General features: G+C 42.7%; 1 protein-coding gene across 3 annotated transcripts in view; it reads right to left on the reverse strand.

Annotated features, from left to right (window-relative positions):
• LOC138796557 (kinesin-like protein klp-3) overlaps positions 1–16162 on the reverse strand; it is a 56606-nt gene that overhangs the window by 9098 nt on the left and 31346 nt on the right. For 2 of the 3 annotated variants that reach the window (XM_069976165.1, XM_069976167.1), the window contains 3 exons: positions 8042–8102; positions 4291–4499; positions 801–987 (listed from right to left, as the gene is read on the reverse strand). In XM_069976165.1, the coding sequence (XP_069832266.1) occupies positions 801–987; positions 4291–4499; positions 8042–8102 (457 nt within the window). The remainder of the gene's footprint in view (positions 1–800; positions 988–4290; positions 4500–8041; positions 8103–16162) is intronic. The other variant, XM_069976172.1, reaches the window with a different exon arrangement.

Raw genomic sequence — 16162 nt, forward strand, 5'->3', positions numbered from 1 at the left:
TTTGTCACTCTCCACGCTGGAGAACAATATCTACATAACTCTTAGAACTATATTATCAGCTTTTTTTGTTGACAACTGTTACATTATCTACAGTAGCTATAACACTTATTAGTCACATCATAGTCTAATCCATAGTGGTCCTAGAGCTAAATACATTATTATTGTTTTGTTCTTTGCTCTCTGAATCGCACTACAATAACCAAGTAGAAATGTTACTGCTATAGCTTCTCTAAGTTCACTGATGTGCTGAAACAATTGAAGCTGTTGAATGCCTTCTGGCAAGGAAAGCTATGACTGGGATAACCCTGATCAGAAAGACCTATGTGATTCAAGTGAATTGACTTGTGAAGACAAAATAAAAAGCAATGAGAGAGAGCATTGTATTTTATATTTGATTTGCTGGCAAGATATCTGCTTTGACCCTGCTGGAAAACACAGTGTAACTTCTATTACACATCATAGAATGGTTGGTGAGCCAATAGAAATCTCCCTTGATAACACAGAGAATAAAAAAATGTAAGAGCACAGAATAAATCCTCCTTACAAATGCTCTTCTGGGGCTCAAATTTATAGGGTGATCAATTCTTGCTCATTCTTTCCTTGTTAACTCTGCTGCCTGGAGGAGGTGCAGGAATCCAGGCTTGAGACTAGGTGGCACTATTTGTCAAACTTAAAAAAAGAAAAAGCCTGCTCTGTTGGTTGTGGTATGGAGAACATGTCAGTGTGCACATTTTATGAACTTAAAATAAAAATTATTAATTCTTCGTTGTAGATAGGGCATATTTTATAGCATAGAATACCTGTCCCAAGGCTGTGAGAGACTTGTTAATAGCAGCAGCTTCCACCAGACGCTGGCCTGTCGCCTCTGTCTTGGATATACGTTCGGATCCAGCCAGGTCACATAGTGTAAGTGTAGAGCTAGATGCAACACCTGAGATGGTGTCTATCCCATTTAGTGTAAAAATTACTATGAGATGAGAGCGGGAGCTGAGGAAACAGAATAATACAATTTTCTCACAGGTATTGTTGTTTCTGTTTTACAACATGTAATTTCTTATACGGTTTTGTAAGCTGTGGTATTTATGAACTACTATCAAAATAGATTTTGGTACTCACACAGATGAGTACTGTTATGCTTGATTTGTTTGCTAATCTAATCTATACATTGTAACCATTATTATTTTACTTTTATTGTTCACTATCAAAGATATTGCAAGTTCAACCATCACAAAGGGGTTGTCCAGGAAAAACAAAAAATTTTCCTCATGGCTGTGGGTGGTGCCATACTCACTTCTGCTGATCCCCTGCAGGTGCCCTGCCAACACTTCCAGTCCTACCCTTGTTTCCACTTCTTCCTAGTTCTGTGTCTGAAGCACTCACACCTCCCCCCTCCCCCATCGCTGCGGGGGGTTAAAGGGGCTGAGTTGCATACTTGCTGCGGAATGAAAATTCCACTGCGGGTATGTAACCCCATTTAACTTTACACTACATGGATTCGCAGTGGTTTTCTGTGAAATCTGCTGTGAATCCGGTACGTGTAAAGCTACCCTAATACTATTTTAGTAAACTCACCCAAAACTTGTAAATTGTTAATTCACTCAATGGCTGAAAAGAAGAACTTTAAGCGACGAATGGTTCCTCCATTAAACTCAATAGAAGTGTTTAATCTCTTAGTTTACACTATGCAATTCATTTGCAGTCCTGATCATTTATAGGAGATGACTGCCCAACAAAGAGATTAAAAATTACCTAGTAGCAAATATAATAGAAATCAATGTGCAATGGGGCGATAGTACTTCAGGGATTAATTACCTGCAACTGAGTGATCAAAAACCACCCCTGTACTTTATTTCTCTCTGTATGAATGCCAATATGATAAAATATATTTCGCTTAATACCAGAGCACCATTATTGTTTGCATTATCTTTTTATAAAAGGTCAATCTTAGGTTGTTGTACAACCATAATGTTCTAATTGCCAATAGGTTATGATGCCCTACTGGCTGATAAAGGGAAAAGAGCAATTCAACACAGAGAATCTTTTACTAATTGTTTTATAACACATGTAATACTCCAGCTGATATTAATGTCATATTTTAGAAGTATGTCTGGCACTAATGGTTGTTTTGTAAATTTGCCTCATCATAAATCCTGTGCGCAAGCAGAGCTCAAAGCTGGCATAGATTTTACTGACATCTTTCAGCCAAAACAATGTTAAATGTGGCCATGCAGAGGTCGCTTCCCCTCTGCGTTCGGCCACAGCCCTATTGCGCCCCCTTCCTGCCTCTCTGATGCCAGTGGAGCACAGGGCCAGGATGCAAATAAAATATTTGCACCTCTGCACTACAAAATTGTGTCTGTGTATGTCTGTGCCACATCCTAAATGTCTCCCTAAGTTTTTGTCTCTGGCTCTAATCAGTAAATGTCAAAATCTAGGTGATACATTCTCCTTAATTTTATGGGGGTAAAGTTTTACTGATCATTCATTTTTCTGTTAAAGGGGTTGTCCATCGGAAATCTTTTTCTTTTAAATCAACTTGTGTCAGAAAGTTATATAGATTTGTAATTTACTTCTATTAAAAATTCTTGAGTCTTTCCATACTTATTATCTACTATATGTCATGCAGGAAGTTTTGTTTTATTTCCAGTCTGACACAGTGCTCTCTGTTGCCATCTCGGGCCGAGACAGGAACTGTCCAGAGCAGGAGAGGTTTTCTATGGGGATTCATAGGAAACCGAGACAGAGTTCCTGTCTCGGCCAGAGATGACAGCAGAGAGCACCGTGTCAGACTGAAAATAAAACATTTCCCGCATGACATATAGTAACTAATAAGTATGGGGAGACTTGAGATTTTTTAATGGAAGTAAATTACAAATCTATATAATTTTCTGATATCAGTTGATTTGAAAGAAAAAGATTTTCGCTCGATAACCCCTTTAAGATTGGAGGAGCTGTTCAAAAAAACCTGCTGTTTTGTGTGTGGCATGCCATCTTCTTCCTGCCTAGCAAGGATGCAGCTGTTCGAGCAAGGAAGGTTCCCATGCGCCTGCTTCTGGGGGCGGTGCTCTTATCCAGGATAGTGTGCACATGTTATACACTCGGGGCAGAGTGTGCCACAATTTGCTAGAAGGATCCTTCTTTTTATGAGGCTTATCATCTCATTGGTGAGTGATTGTTCCTGCCACTATGTGTTGCACACATGCATGAGTGATCTTCTCTGCATCTGTGCTAGCTCTTCTTGGCCTCCATGATCATTTAAGCGCTGTCTGGCTGCAGAAAGGACACAGCATTCTGCTCTTCTCAAATTCTCAGACCTTGTCCAAAATCAGATGGCCCTGGTACAGTCAGATCACTTGACAGCCGTCTATTATGTTAACGAATAGGGGGGGAACCAGACCAGATATGCCCCCTCCCCCTCGATGGAGCAGTGCCCTACTTTTATGTCTTGGGTAGAGTATCATCTGTTGGATTTACAGGCGGTTCATATAAAGGGAGTCTTCAATGTGACAGCAGACTGGTTGAGTCTTTACCAGGTGGAAACAGTGTGGAGCCTTTATCCAGATTCCTTCTCTTAGATCATGCCTGGGCAGCCAAAGTTTTAACTTTGGCTGGCCAGCCATGATGGGAATTGTAGTTTTGTAACAGCTGGAAGGCCTAAGTTTGACACGTGTCTCAGATTGTCAGAAAATTCAGCCTACCAGAGATGTGAGAGTCAACATTGAGAGACATTGAGAGTCAACCGGAAGCTGGACGGTCTGTCCATCAGTTGGACCAATCGATTTGTCTACATCTTCCCTCCCCTTCCACTCATCTCCAGGGTACTGAAGAAAATCCAGGAGGATCAAGCCTCAGCAATTCTAGTGTTCCAATTTTGACCTAGTAGGGCTTGGTTTTAACACATGTTGGAGCTTTCAAGAGGTTGTTACAAGGAGATTCCACTTTGCAGGCACCTGCTCAGCCAAAAAGGTCTACTTCACCAAGGCTTTCATACATTGAACCTTATGTTATGAAAGCTGACAGGCAAGCTTTAAGGAATAAAGGATTAGATGATGATGTAGTGGACATACTGGTGTCATCCGGAAGACCCTCTATTGGGGGCATTGGGGCAGCCAAAGCAAAGTGCAGCCATTTTATTGCTGGGCTGTTTTTTTCTGAACATCATAGCACTACAGCTTCAGGTGAAGTACCTTTGTCTCGGAAGAAACATACCACACAGTAAAAAGTTATATTACTACTTACTTTAGTTGACTCTATAATAAGAAATATAGCAACAAATAGGTGTAATGCTACCTTTCAGTGTTCATCTTAGTGGATGCCACTGTTCTGTTCTTCTCACCAAATGAGATTATCTTTTTGATATCATTTTCATTCCCAACTTCCATTTCTGTTAATCCAGGGAGTGTTACTACTTTTCCCTGTGATCTGATCTCGAGCTGTTTGTTTCCATTTTCAGAGAGAAGATCCCACAGACCTTCATTGTATATCTCTAGCATTGAAATCTAAGATTTAAAAAAGGATTAAGTATAAAGTAAGTTGTCCATAAACAATTCAAATTCAATGGATAGTTAAAGGAATGTTCATAAAAAAGAAGTTTGCACCTACATATTGTGTTAAAGGCATGTGTAGCCATGTGCTGACGCTGTTAGGTCTAGGAGACACCTAGTACCTTTCATGTATCAATCTATGCTTCCAGAATGTAGAAAAATGTTTTTATTCTCTAGTGCAATGTGTTAAAGAAGGTTTCCATAGACACTGAAGTACTGAGGTTTGAAATGCCTTCCCACTTCCCCTCCCTTTCCTGTTGCTTGATTGACAGTCATGGCTCTGTCTCCAAGTCTCGTCCCTGTGTTGTGTATAAAAATAGTGCACATGTATGATATATTTAGAAGCATGTATGATATTCAGATTTCAGATGATTGTCAATCAAGCAGGGACAGTGATGGGATGGGGAGTGAGGGAGGCATTACACTTAGGGCCCTATTTCACAGAGTGATAATATAATCGATCAAGCCGAATTGGCAGATTATTGCTCTGTACAATACAGATAACAATCAGGGGATCATCTTTAACATAATTAAAAATGTTAAAGGCGCACAGCAAATGGTTGATGTAAAAAAAAAAATGTTATACTTACCTATGCGTTGTCCCGCAGCCTTTTGGGCAGTCTCCGCCTACGCCGTTCTCCACTCAAAGAATTGACTCTTTGAGCGAAGAGCAGTGGAAGTGAAGGCGCGCAAGCCCTCCCACAGAGACACTGTGTGGCAGACGGGATTCCATGGCAGAGAGATCCACCGTGAAATTCAGCGTGAACATGACCCTCTTCAGCAATAGGCCGCTCGGCCAATCACTGCCCATGGCACAGTTCCGTCTCAGCCAGTGATTGGCTTAGCAGCCTGTCACTGAAGAGAGGGGGCCAGAAGTGTTAGCGGTGGCTGTGGTAAGTGGGGAAAAGGCATCAGTACAACAGGGGAAAATAAGTAAGTATAATGATTATTTTTCATGTAAAACTTAAGGCCTAACGTTTATCGAGCCGTATAGGCTTGGTAGGCGAGTGCCAATCTAGTAGAGCAGTGCTTGCTCATAGGAAAATGTCAGGCCTACTAATACGGCCCTTAGAATTGAGCAAACTTTGACTCTCTAAAGGCCCTATTCCACCAACAGATCTGACGACAGATTATCTGCCAAAGATTTGAAGCCAAACCCAGGAGTGGATTTGAAAAGAGGAGAAATCTCAGTCTTTCCTTTATGACCTGTTCTCTGTTTATTGTCTGTTCCTGGGTTTGGCTTCAAATCTTTGGCAGATAATCTGTCGTCAGATCTGTTGGTGGAATAGGGCCTTAAGGCTACAGCCAACCTCAGCAGCCACCACTAATCAAATGTTGCACGTCCAAACTCGAGCGTGCTCGAAGTTTGCTCAACTCTAATTATAGTCGTCAGTACCTCAGGTGCTTGGGAAAGCCTCTTTGACCCTTTGGAGCAGAGAATAAAAACATTTTTCTATGTTCAATACCTTATTTTAAAATAATGCTAAGTACATGAAAACAATTGACAATTTAGAATTGTATATTATGCAAGTATGGTGAAAATGTAAAATACTTTTAATTATTGTACATCATTTAATAACTTATGCAACAATTATAATTAACAAAATGATTTCTCCACTTATGATCTGCAATAAAGGATCTTTACAACTCTGACTTGTATTAAAGTGCGCAAGCTCTATCTTACATTAGCAGTCTCATGTTTTGCATGAATGTCCAAGTTTTGGAGTAGATTCTACACTTAAAACATAAATGTCATTCTTAAAAAAAAACTTTTGCCGTATCAATTTTTTTTAATTTAAACATTTTGGTGGGGATTAGGATAACAAACAGGGACTAGTGTCAATCATATTCATCCAGACAGTCCCATAGATTTGTAAAGCAGCTGCCTGAATGGAGATCATTGTAAGCCATGGAATAAAATGTGCTCCAGGTCAGTCAATTGTGTTTTTAATGGCACCTTTTGTTTTTCATTCTTGACAATTATGAAACTTTGTAGGAGGGTAGTCAAACTGACATGGTAACTTTATTCTGTGATTTAGCACAATTACAATACCAAGTTTTTGTAGTTATCATTTATGTTTCACTACTTAAAAAAAAAGTTGCTTTGCATCACAACAGTTTTGCTGTGGCAAGCTGTAGTTTTTGTTTTTACCGTTCAGGGGTAGATGGAACATTTTAAACCCCTTCACATCAGCCATACAGCTATATAGTTTCCAAATGCTGATGCCCCAGTCAAAAATTATATATACGTTTCTTTTGTTTAGGGACTTAAATGTTTGAGCAGCACTGCACACAATAAAGTGCCAGCAATTGCAATAGAAAACTATATGGAGACACGGCACTGCCTCACCAACAGAGGAAAACAGCCGGATCTGGCTCACCTGGACGTAATACTCGGATCCACGGTGCTCAGCAACCAACGAGATAGAATCCTTGGAATGGCAATAATGTAGTAAAAGTAGTGCGGCACTCGTTTGCGATCCAAAATTCTTATTTATTCAGCCATACAATAAAGAGATGATGCACAGAGAGACGATGATCGATTCACGCACAAACGCGCTTTGTCATAGCTTATAGCCCATAGACTATGACAAAGCGCGTTTGTGCGTGAAATGATCGTCACCTCTCTGTGCACCATCTCTTTATTGTATGGCTGAATAAATAAGAATTTTGGATCGCAAACGAGTGCCGCACTACTTTTTCTACATTATTGCCATTCCAAAGGGCCAGCAATGCTGCCATTGGCCACTAACCCTTTAAGGATAGCTTCACACGTACCGACTCGCAGCGTTAATAACGCTGCGAGTCGGCTAGGTCCTGGCAGATCACTGTCACTACATACACACAGCGGTCTGAACGACCGCTGCGTGTATGTAATTCTGCCGACTGCTTAACCCCTTCAGCTGCCCCCCGGCTCCCGCTCTGCATACATTACCTCTCCTCGCTGCATGGGTCCCGGCGTACTGCTCTCCCGCCCGGCCAATCAGTGTGTTGCCCTACCGCAGCCACTGATTGGCCGGGCGGGAGAGCAGTATGCCGGGACCCCGTGCAGCGAGGACAGGTAATGTATACAGAGCTGCTGAAGGGGTTAAGCGATCAGCAGAATTACATACGGTCGTTCAGACCGCTGTGTGTATGTAGTGAAAGTGATCTGCCAGGACCTAGCCGACTCGCAGCGTTATTAACGATGCGAGTCAGTACGTGTGAAGCTACCCTTAAGCAAATGTACCACTAGGTATATTCTGTTGTTTTTTACATGAAAACACCGGCGCCGGGATGTCGGTGCCATGGTCCTTTTTTAAACCGCCACCTGGTCCCACGCATGGTGCTAGTGACGCAGAGTGACTATTTTCTCTTCCCTCTGTGACGCGGCTCCATTTCCCGCTACAAGCCCATATTGGGAACATAGCCCAGTGCTGGGGCAGTGATAAATGAGCAGCATTGTGTTTCTATTTTTCAAAAAAGTATATAAAAAAAAGTATTATATGAATACATACCCTTATGACATATTTAATTCTTTCTTTTTCTTTACATATGCGCAGGAGTTCTCTAATTGACCTGGAAATATTGATAACAAAAATTATTTTCCAATCCACTTAACCCCTTCGTGCTGCAGCTAGTTTGGGCTTTAATGACCAGGCTAATTTCTCAAAATCTGACCTGTCTCACTTTATGCTCTTATAGCTCAGTGATGCTTTAACGTATGCTAGCGATTCTGAGATTGTTTTTTCGTCACATATGGCACTTTATGTTAGTGGCAAAATTTGGTCACTACTTTGTGTGTTTTTTGCGAAAAACATCAAAATATCATGAAAAATTTAAAAAAAATTGCATTTTATGAACTTTGAAATTCTCTGCTTCTAAAAAAAGAACGTCGTAGCACATAAATTAGTTACTAAGTCACATTACCAATATGTCTTCTTTATTCTGGCATAATTTGGTAAACATATTTTACTTTTTTAGAATGTTATGGGGCTTAGAAATTTATCAGCAAATTATCACATTTTCGTGAAAGTTTCCAAAACTGATTTTTTTAAGGACCAGTTCTTTTTTTAAATGGATTTAGAAGTCTGGTATCCTGAAAACCCCCATAAGTGACCCCATTTTGGAAACTACACACCTTAAAGAATGAATCTAGGGGTATAATGAGCATTTTAACCCTACAGGGGCTGGAGGAAAGTATTCACAATTAGGCAGTAAAAAAATGGAAAATTTAAATTTTCCAATAATATATACGTTTAGATTAAAGTTTCTCATTTTCAAAAGGAATATGAGAGAAAAAGCACCCCAAAATTTGTAATGCAGGTTCTCTTGAGTACAACGGTACCCCATATGTGGGCATAAACCACTGTATGGGCACTCAGCGGGGCTCAGAAGGGAAGGAGCGCCAATTAGCTTTTCCAATGCAAATTTTGCTGAAGAAGTTTCTGAGCGCCAGGTGCGTTTGCAGTGCCCCTGTAGTGTCAGCAGAGAGAAAACCCCCCCATAAGTCACCCCATTTTGGAAAGTGCACCCCTCAAAGAATTCATCTTGGTGTGTGGTGACCATTTTGACCCCACAGGTATTACAGGAAAGTATTCAAAAGAAGACAGTAAAAATGAAAAACTCGAATTCTTCCAATAATATGTTCGTTTAGTTTGAAATTTCTCAATTTCACGATGAACAGGAGAGAAATGTCACCCCAATATATGTAAAGCAGGTTCTCCTGAGTACAATGGTACCCCATATGTGGGCGTAAACCACTGTATGGGCACACAGGAGGGCTCAGAAGGGAAGGCGCGCCAATTAGCTTTTTCAATGCAGATTTTGCTGCAGAAGTTTCCGAGCGACAGGTGCGTTTGCAGTGCCCCTGTAGTGCCATCAGAGTAAAATCTTGCCATAAGTCACCCCATTTTGGAAAGTGCACCCCTCAAAGTATTCATCTTGGTGTGTGGTGACCATTTTGACCCCACAGGTATTAGAGGAAAGTATTCAAAAGTAGACAGTAAAAATGAAAAACTCGAATTTTTCCAATAATATGTTCCTTTAGTTTGAAATTTCTCAATTTCACGATGAACAGGAGAGAAATGTCACCCCAATATATGTAAAGCAGGTTCTCCTGAGTAGAACGGTACCCCATATGTGGGCATAAACCACTGCATGGGCACACAGCCGGACTCAGAAGGGAAGGAGCGCCAATTAGCATTTTCAGTGCAGATTTTTCTGAAGAAGTTTCTGAGCGCCAGGTGCGTTTGCAGAGCCCCTGTAGTGTCAGCAGAATAGATTCCCCCCAAAAGTCACCCCATTTTGGAAAGTGCAACCCTCAAAGAATTCATCTTGGGGTGTGGTGACCATTTTTACCCCACAGGTATTAGAGGAAAGTATTCAAAATTGGCCAGTAAAAATGAAAAACTCGAATTTTTCCAATAATATGTTGGTTTAGTTTGAAATTTCTCAATTTGACGAGGAACAGGAGAGAAAACGTACCCAAAAATCTGTAACGCAGGTTCTCCTGAGTACAACGGTACCCCATATGTGGGCATAAACCCAGTGGCGGTCTTTGGCACCAAGCACCCCAAGCGATCGCTTGGGGCCCCCAACATCCAGGGGGGCCCCCACGTCCCGCTCTTGTGCTCAAGACCGCTAGACAGGGCTGCTGCCATCTGAACTGTAACTATGAGCACTCGTAATGAGTGCTCATAGTTACATGCAGCAGCACTGACAGGGCGGGAGACATTGGCTCCCTTCCTGTCAGTCACTCTTGTGGCCGCAGAAAGGGCAGCTTTGTCCTTGTGGTGCCGGCACTCCAGTGACATCACTGGAGCATCGGCGCCAGGACAAGGGGAGTGCGGCCTCTTGTGATCGCAGGGAAAACCCTTCCTGTGGCCACAAGAGTGATGAGAAGAGGAGACGCCCGGACCCAGGTGAGTATAAGTGTTTGTTTTATTGTGTTATATAGTATATGGGAGGGGGGAGCACACAGGCATCTGTTTAACTGGGGAGCGCACATCGGGGGTCTATATAACTAGGGGGAGCACACAGGGGGGCTATATAACAGGGGGAGCACACAGGGGGGCTATAGACTACTGGGGCTTCACAGAGGGGTCTATATACTACTGGGGGCAGCACACAGGGGTCTATATACTACTTGGGGCAGCAGAATGAGGTCTATATACAACTTGGAGAGCACACAGGAGGTCTATATCCAAGTGGGAGAGCACACAGGGGGGCTATATACTACTGGGGGAGCACACAGGGGTCTATATACTACTGGTGGGGCACACAGGGGGTCTATATACTACTGGGGGAACATACAGGGGGTCTATATACTACTTGTGAGGCACACAGGTGGTCTATATATAACTGGGGGAGCACACAGGGGTCTGTATACAACTGGGGCAGCACACAAGGGGTCTATATAATACTGGTGGGGCACACAAAGGGTTTATATACTACTGGGGGAACCACACAGGGGGTTTATATACTACTGGAGGAGCACACAGGGGTCTATATCCAAGTGGGGGAGCACACAGGAGGTCTATATCCAAGTGGGGGAGCACACAGGGGGGCTAAATACCCCTGAGGGAGCACACAGGGGGCCTATATACTAGTGGGGGAGCACACAGGGGTATATACAACTGGGGGCAGCACACAGGGGGGCTATATATAACTGGGGGAACCCACAGGGGTCTATATACTACTGGTGGAAGCAAACAAGGGGTATATACTATTGGGGGCAGCACACAAGGAGTATATATTACTGGCGGTAGCGCACAAGGGGTATATACTACTGGGGGCAACACACAGCGGTCTATTGTTTTGGAACGTGTGTCGAGGGGGGGCCCCAGACATAGCTTCGCTTGGGGCCCCAGAAATGCCAAGACCGCCCCTGCATAAACCACTGTATGGGCACACAGCAGGGCTCAGAAGGGAAGGAGCGCCAATTTACTGGAGCAAAACCGCAGCTAGTAATGGTTATTAGAATAGCGCAGTTACTAAAATAAAATTAAAAAAATTAGATTACAGGTAATGTGGGGTGGTTACGGACAGCCTGGGGTGGTTATGGGCAACCTGAGGTGGTTACAGGTAATCTGGGGTGGTTACGGACAACATGGGGTGGTCACGGGCAACCTGCAGTGCTTACAGACAATCTGGGGTGGATACGGGCAACTTGGGGTGGTTATGGGCAACCTGCAGTGCTTACAGACAATCTGGGGTGGTTACGGATAAACTGAAGTTCTTATAGGCAATCTGGGGTGGGTACCTGTAATCTGACATGGGCACCGCAATCTGGAGGGGGTCATTGGCAATTTGGGGTGGTCAGAGGCGACGTGTGGTGGTCAAAGGCGACGTGTGGTGGTCAGAGGCAACGTGCGGTGGTTACGTGCAATCTGGGGGGTTTCATGTAATCTGGCATGATTACGGGGAACCTGGGGGGTTATGTGCAACCTGGAAGGGTTACAGACAATCTGGGATTGTTACTGATAAACTGAAGTGCTTATAGGTAATCTGGGGTGGGTACATGTAATTTGGGGTGGTTACGGGCAATCTGGAGGGGGTCACTGGCAATTTGGGGTGGTTACGGGCAACGTGCGGTGGTTACGAGTAATCTGGGGAGGGGTTAGGGGTAATTTGGGAGTAAACTGCAATTATTACTATAATAAAAAGTGTGTGTTTGATTTTTTTGTATGTTTGTCACTTTTTTTACTTTACACATTCATTTTCACTGTATTACTATGATTACTGTGATATTTTCTATCACAGTAATCATAGTTCAGTGACAGAGACCAAATTGGTCTCTGTCACTTTAAATTTTCAGAGTTGGCTGGTTGTGAAGCGCATGCGCACTTCATAACCAGCCAGGACGCTGAAGAGGAAGGAGCTCCAGGATCAGGTAACGTATAAGGGGTAGGGGAGGTGACGGGGGTGACAGGGGGGGTGGGGGGCGACTTGGGGGGTGGGGGGACATCACTTTTTATCCCCTGTCACCGGGAGCACATGGTACAAGCGATCAGCGGTATATAGTATATACCGCTGATCGCTTGTACCGGGACCCCACAGGGGGTCCCCGATTACTGCCCCATGCTCTCTGCTACCTCCGGTGGCGGAGAGCATGGGGCTTTCATTCATTTTAACTTTTCCATCGCTGTGAACAGACATTAGTCGGTTCACAGCGATGGCGGTGGCCATCTTGGAAATGATGGCCGCCGTGGGAGGGGGGTTAGTGATCGCCCTACTAGGGGGGGCTGATCTGAGGTCTGGGGGACACCGACACCATTACCGACGGCCGCCGCTATAACTTGAATAGCGGTGATCGTCGGTTAGGGGGGGTCGGGACGGACCCCACACACTGCCCCAACTGCCCGGTCACTAAGGGGTTAATATCCACACTCAGTAATATCTTTTACTTTCACTGATTGTGCATTATGGGGAAATCAGCTATTGTCAAAAATTATCTATTATTTTAAAGGGTATTCTCATCTTATAAATGTATTGTATATCCACAGAGAACCTTATTCTTCAATTTATAGCCGCAGTGGAGGCCATGGTATTCATTAAAGGGGATTCCAGAAACAGCACCACACTTGTCAGTCAGGGGGTGGTTAAGCAGTTCAGTTCCATTTATGTTGTAATACCACACATAAATTGAGAACAGGGGTGGTGCAGTTTAAAAAAAAAAAATGCAGCTATGTTTTTCTAATCCTAGAAAACCCCTCAGCTCTTTCTTTTTTACATGTAGATTTAGCTGTGGATTCATTTAGGATTTGCTATGAGGTTTTCTATAATAGGAAAACTGAGCTATGTCTGAGCCCTTACAGAACACACCTACAATGCTCTACTATAATACAGTAGTTTGCTTATTTAATTTATTTAAGACCACATGCCTGGTGAAATTGCTTAAAGAGGTATTGCAGGAAAAATTCATGTTTCCCCTATCCACAGGGTAAGGGAAAAGTAGGAGATCGCAGGGTGTGCGACCTCTGTACCCCCTGCCGATCTCCATATCTGGCCCCGTCTGCTTCTGGTTTGAGTAGTAGGTACGACGCGCGACCTGCGGCTCTATTCATTCCTATTGAGCCAATGGAAAGAGCCAAGTATAGCGTTCTTCCAGGGTATTCGGCTCTTTCCATCGCTCCATAGGAATGAATAGAGCCACGAATCATGCATTGTACCTGCTGCTCTATTCATACTAGAGCCGGTCAGGGCCCCTACTCTTCCCCTTTCGTGTGGATAGGGAAAATTTTTTTTTCCTGGAATACCCCTTTAATGTTGTTAAATATTGAATCTATCTTCAAAATGGGTATATTACTCATTTCACCGTATTTTCCAGCATATAAGGTGACTGGGCGTATAAGACGACCCCTGACTTTCAAGAGGATTTCAGGGGTTCACCTTATATGCCGGAAAATGTTAAGCCCTGCCTGACTGCAGCCCTGCTGCGGTCAGGCAGAGATTAACTGCAGCTAAATTTAAAAAAAACAAAGAGTTAACTTACCTGGGGCCGTTCCTGGCCTCCGCGCGCCTCCTGCCCGTTCCTGGCAGGCAGTGTGATGTGCACTGACTTCGCCAGGGATCCCCGAAGCTCTCCCGAGCGACCGAGCATCTCATCAGAGAAGCTCGGAGATGCTCAGCTGCTGGGAGAGCTTTGGAAGAATGACAGAGGCTTCGGGTACTTCAGGTACTGCCTGCGCCGGAAATGGAACAGGAGGCAGGCAGAGGCCGGGAACGGGCCCCAGATGACTTAACTATTTTTTGTAGTGGTCGCCCCATATGGTGGGGATGGGGCTATTTTTGAACTCCCCCACCATATGGGGCGACCATACCTGGCGTATAAGACGACCCCCGACTTCTAAGAAGATTTTTCTGTGTTAAAAAGTCGTTTATCAACATAAATACATAAAAAAATCAGACAGTCCTTTTATTTATAAAGGTCCTACACCACTTTTTTCTGACAGCTTTTTTGCCACCTTTTTTAACAAGGCTTTATTGAAACTTAGACAATTTGAAAAATATGGCTCACACTGGGAGAGACTGGCCTACTGCTGGTACTGAGTACCAATACAAATACATCAATACCAATACGAATACATTTTCTATAAGCACCTGTTAGACGTTTGATGTTTTACAACTGATTTACTGTTTTATGGCCTTGACACATTTTTGCAACCAATTGCTGTCCATTCTTAAAAAGAAAGCTGCACTGTCATTGGTTACTATTTGTCTTATAGTGAACATAGCCTCAGACTTTTTCAGACCTTTTTTTTGCACTTGGCCTGTTTAAACACTTTTTGCACATGTTTTAAGCCAAAGCCTAAAATAACTATAAATGACTTTTTTTAGAAAATTCCTTTCAGTTAGTATTTTACAGATAATTTTACAGCTGTGACACTTCAACAAAATGAAAAGGGTAAATGTAAATGTGGTAGTCTCAAAAAACGTATGAACATAGTCTTATGAGTTGGTGTTGGAGGAAAGTAAAATACATTACAGACTACCAATTTAAAAAATACTGAAAAGATAACTGGGACTAATTCCACTTGCATTATAATAAAACTATCTTTTAGTTTTTATTAGTTTGTATATTGTATAATAAAATTTGCTGCCACCACAGTTATATTTTAAATATGACAGAATGCTTTCACTATATGCCATAACAAAAATTGCATTCTTTTTTAAAATTATACTGTCAAAGAATCATCCCAGCTTCAAATGGTAAATATTTTATACTGAGGCTTGAATTTTATAGCAAGTTTATCATTTCTTACTTAATTTTTTATGTGTTTGTGATTGTCTAAGGCTGCATTCACATCACGTTTTATTTGTACGCCAAGGTTTACTTCAGCAGTCCATCCCGAATACTTCAAAATGTAAAGATTTTTTTCTGTATAAACCTTTTAAGATTTTTATGAATGTGTCAAGAAACAAAATGGATGTGTATAGTTTATATAAAATGTTTGAAGTCCTATTACTAAACTTTATAAAATAAAATATTTGAATACAGTGAAATCTCAGTTAGTAGTGTCTATTAATTGTATTAGCTGGAAAAGCTTCCAGCATACATCACCATTACCTGAAAGCGGCCAAAACAGAGTTATTTTAGCCTTTGTGTGACATTGGGCTTTTATGTTTATTTACAGAAGACTGAAGAGGCATACAGTGAAAAAGTATAACTCACTAAGGTGGCCAGGCACCCTCCATTCAACTGCAAACTCCAGGAAGTACTGGCAGTGGGTCTTCACTTTAAGTTATACTGTAACACCCCCCTACCCCCACTATCGCTTTATTTCATGGTCAGCGTCATCTAAGTGGGGCTTTATGGCAGTTGGGCCCCATCTCCTGGCAAGGGAGAGATGGGGCCCAACTGTCATAAAGCCCTGCCTAGTCAGCACTGACCACTGATGAATTTAAAGGAATACTCCGGCGAAAATTTTTAACTTTGTAATATTCTACCCCCCTTAACCGCCCACCAGGAAGTGAAGTAAACTCATTCTTACCTAATGACTGTTGACCCCAGGCTGCTCTGTGACAGCCATTTTGTGACAATGACATCATCAAGAGGGAAACTGGTCTAAGCCCTGTTAGGCCAGGCTCCCTTTGTCAGATGATTCAGGTTGCTGAGCTCTGATTGGTTGAACAAG

This window comes from Dendropsophus ebraccatus, chromosome 1 (genome assembly GCF_027789765.1).
Source record: "Dendropsophus ebraccatus isolate aDenEbr1 chromosome 1, aDenEbr1.pat, whole genome shotgun sequence".
Classification (NCBI taxonomy): domain Eukaryota; kingdom Metazoa; phylum Chordata; class Amphibia; order Anura; family Hylidae; genus Dendropsophus; species Dendropsophus ebraccatus.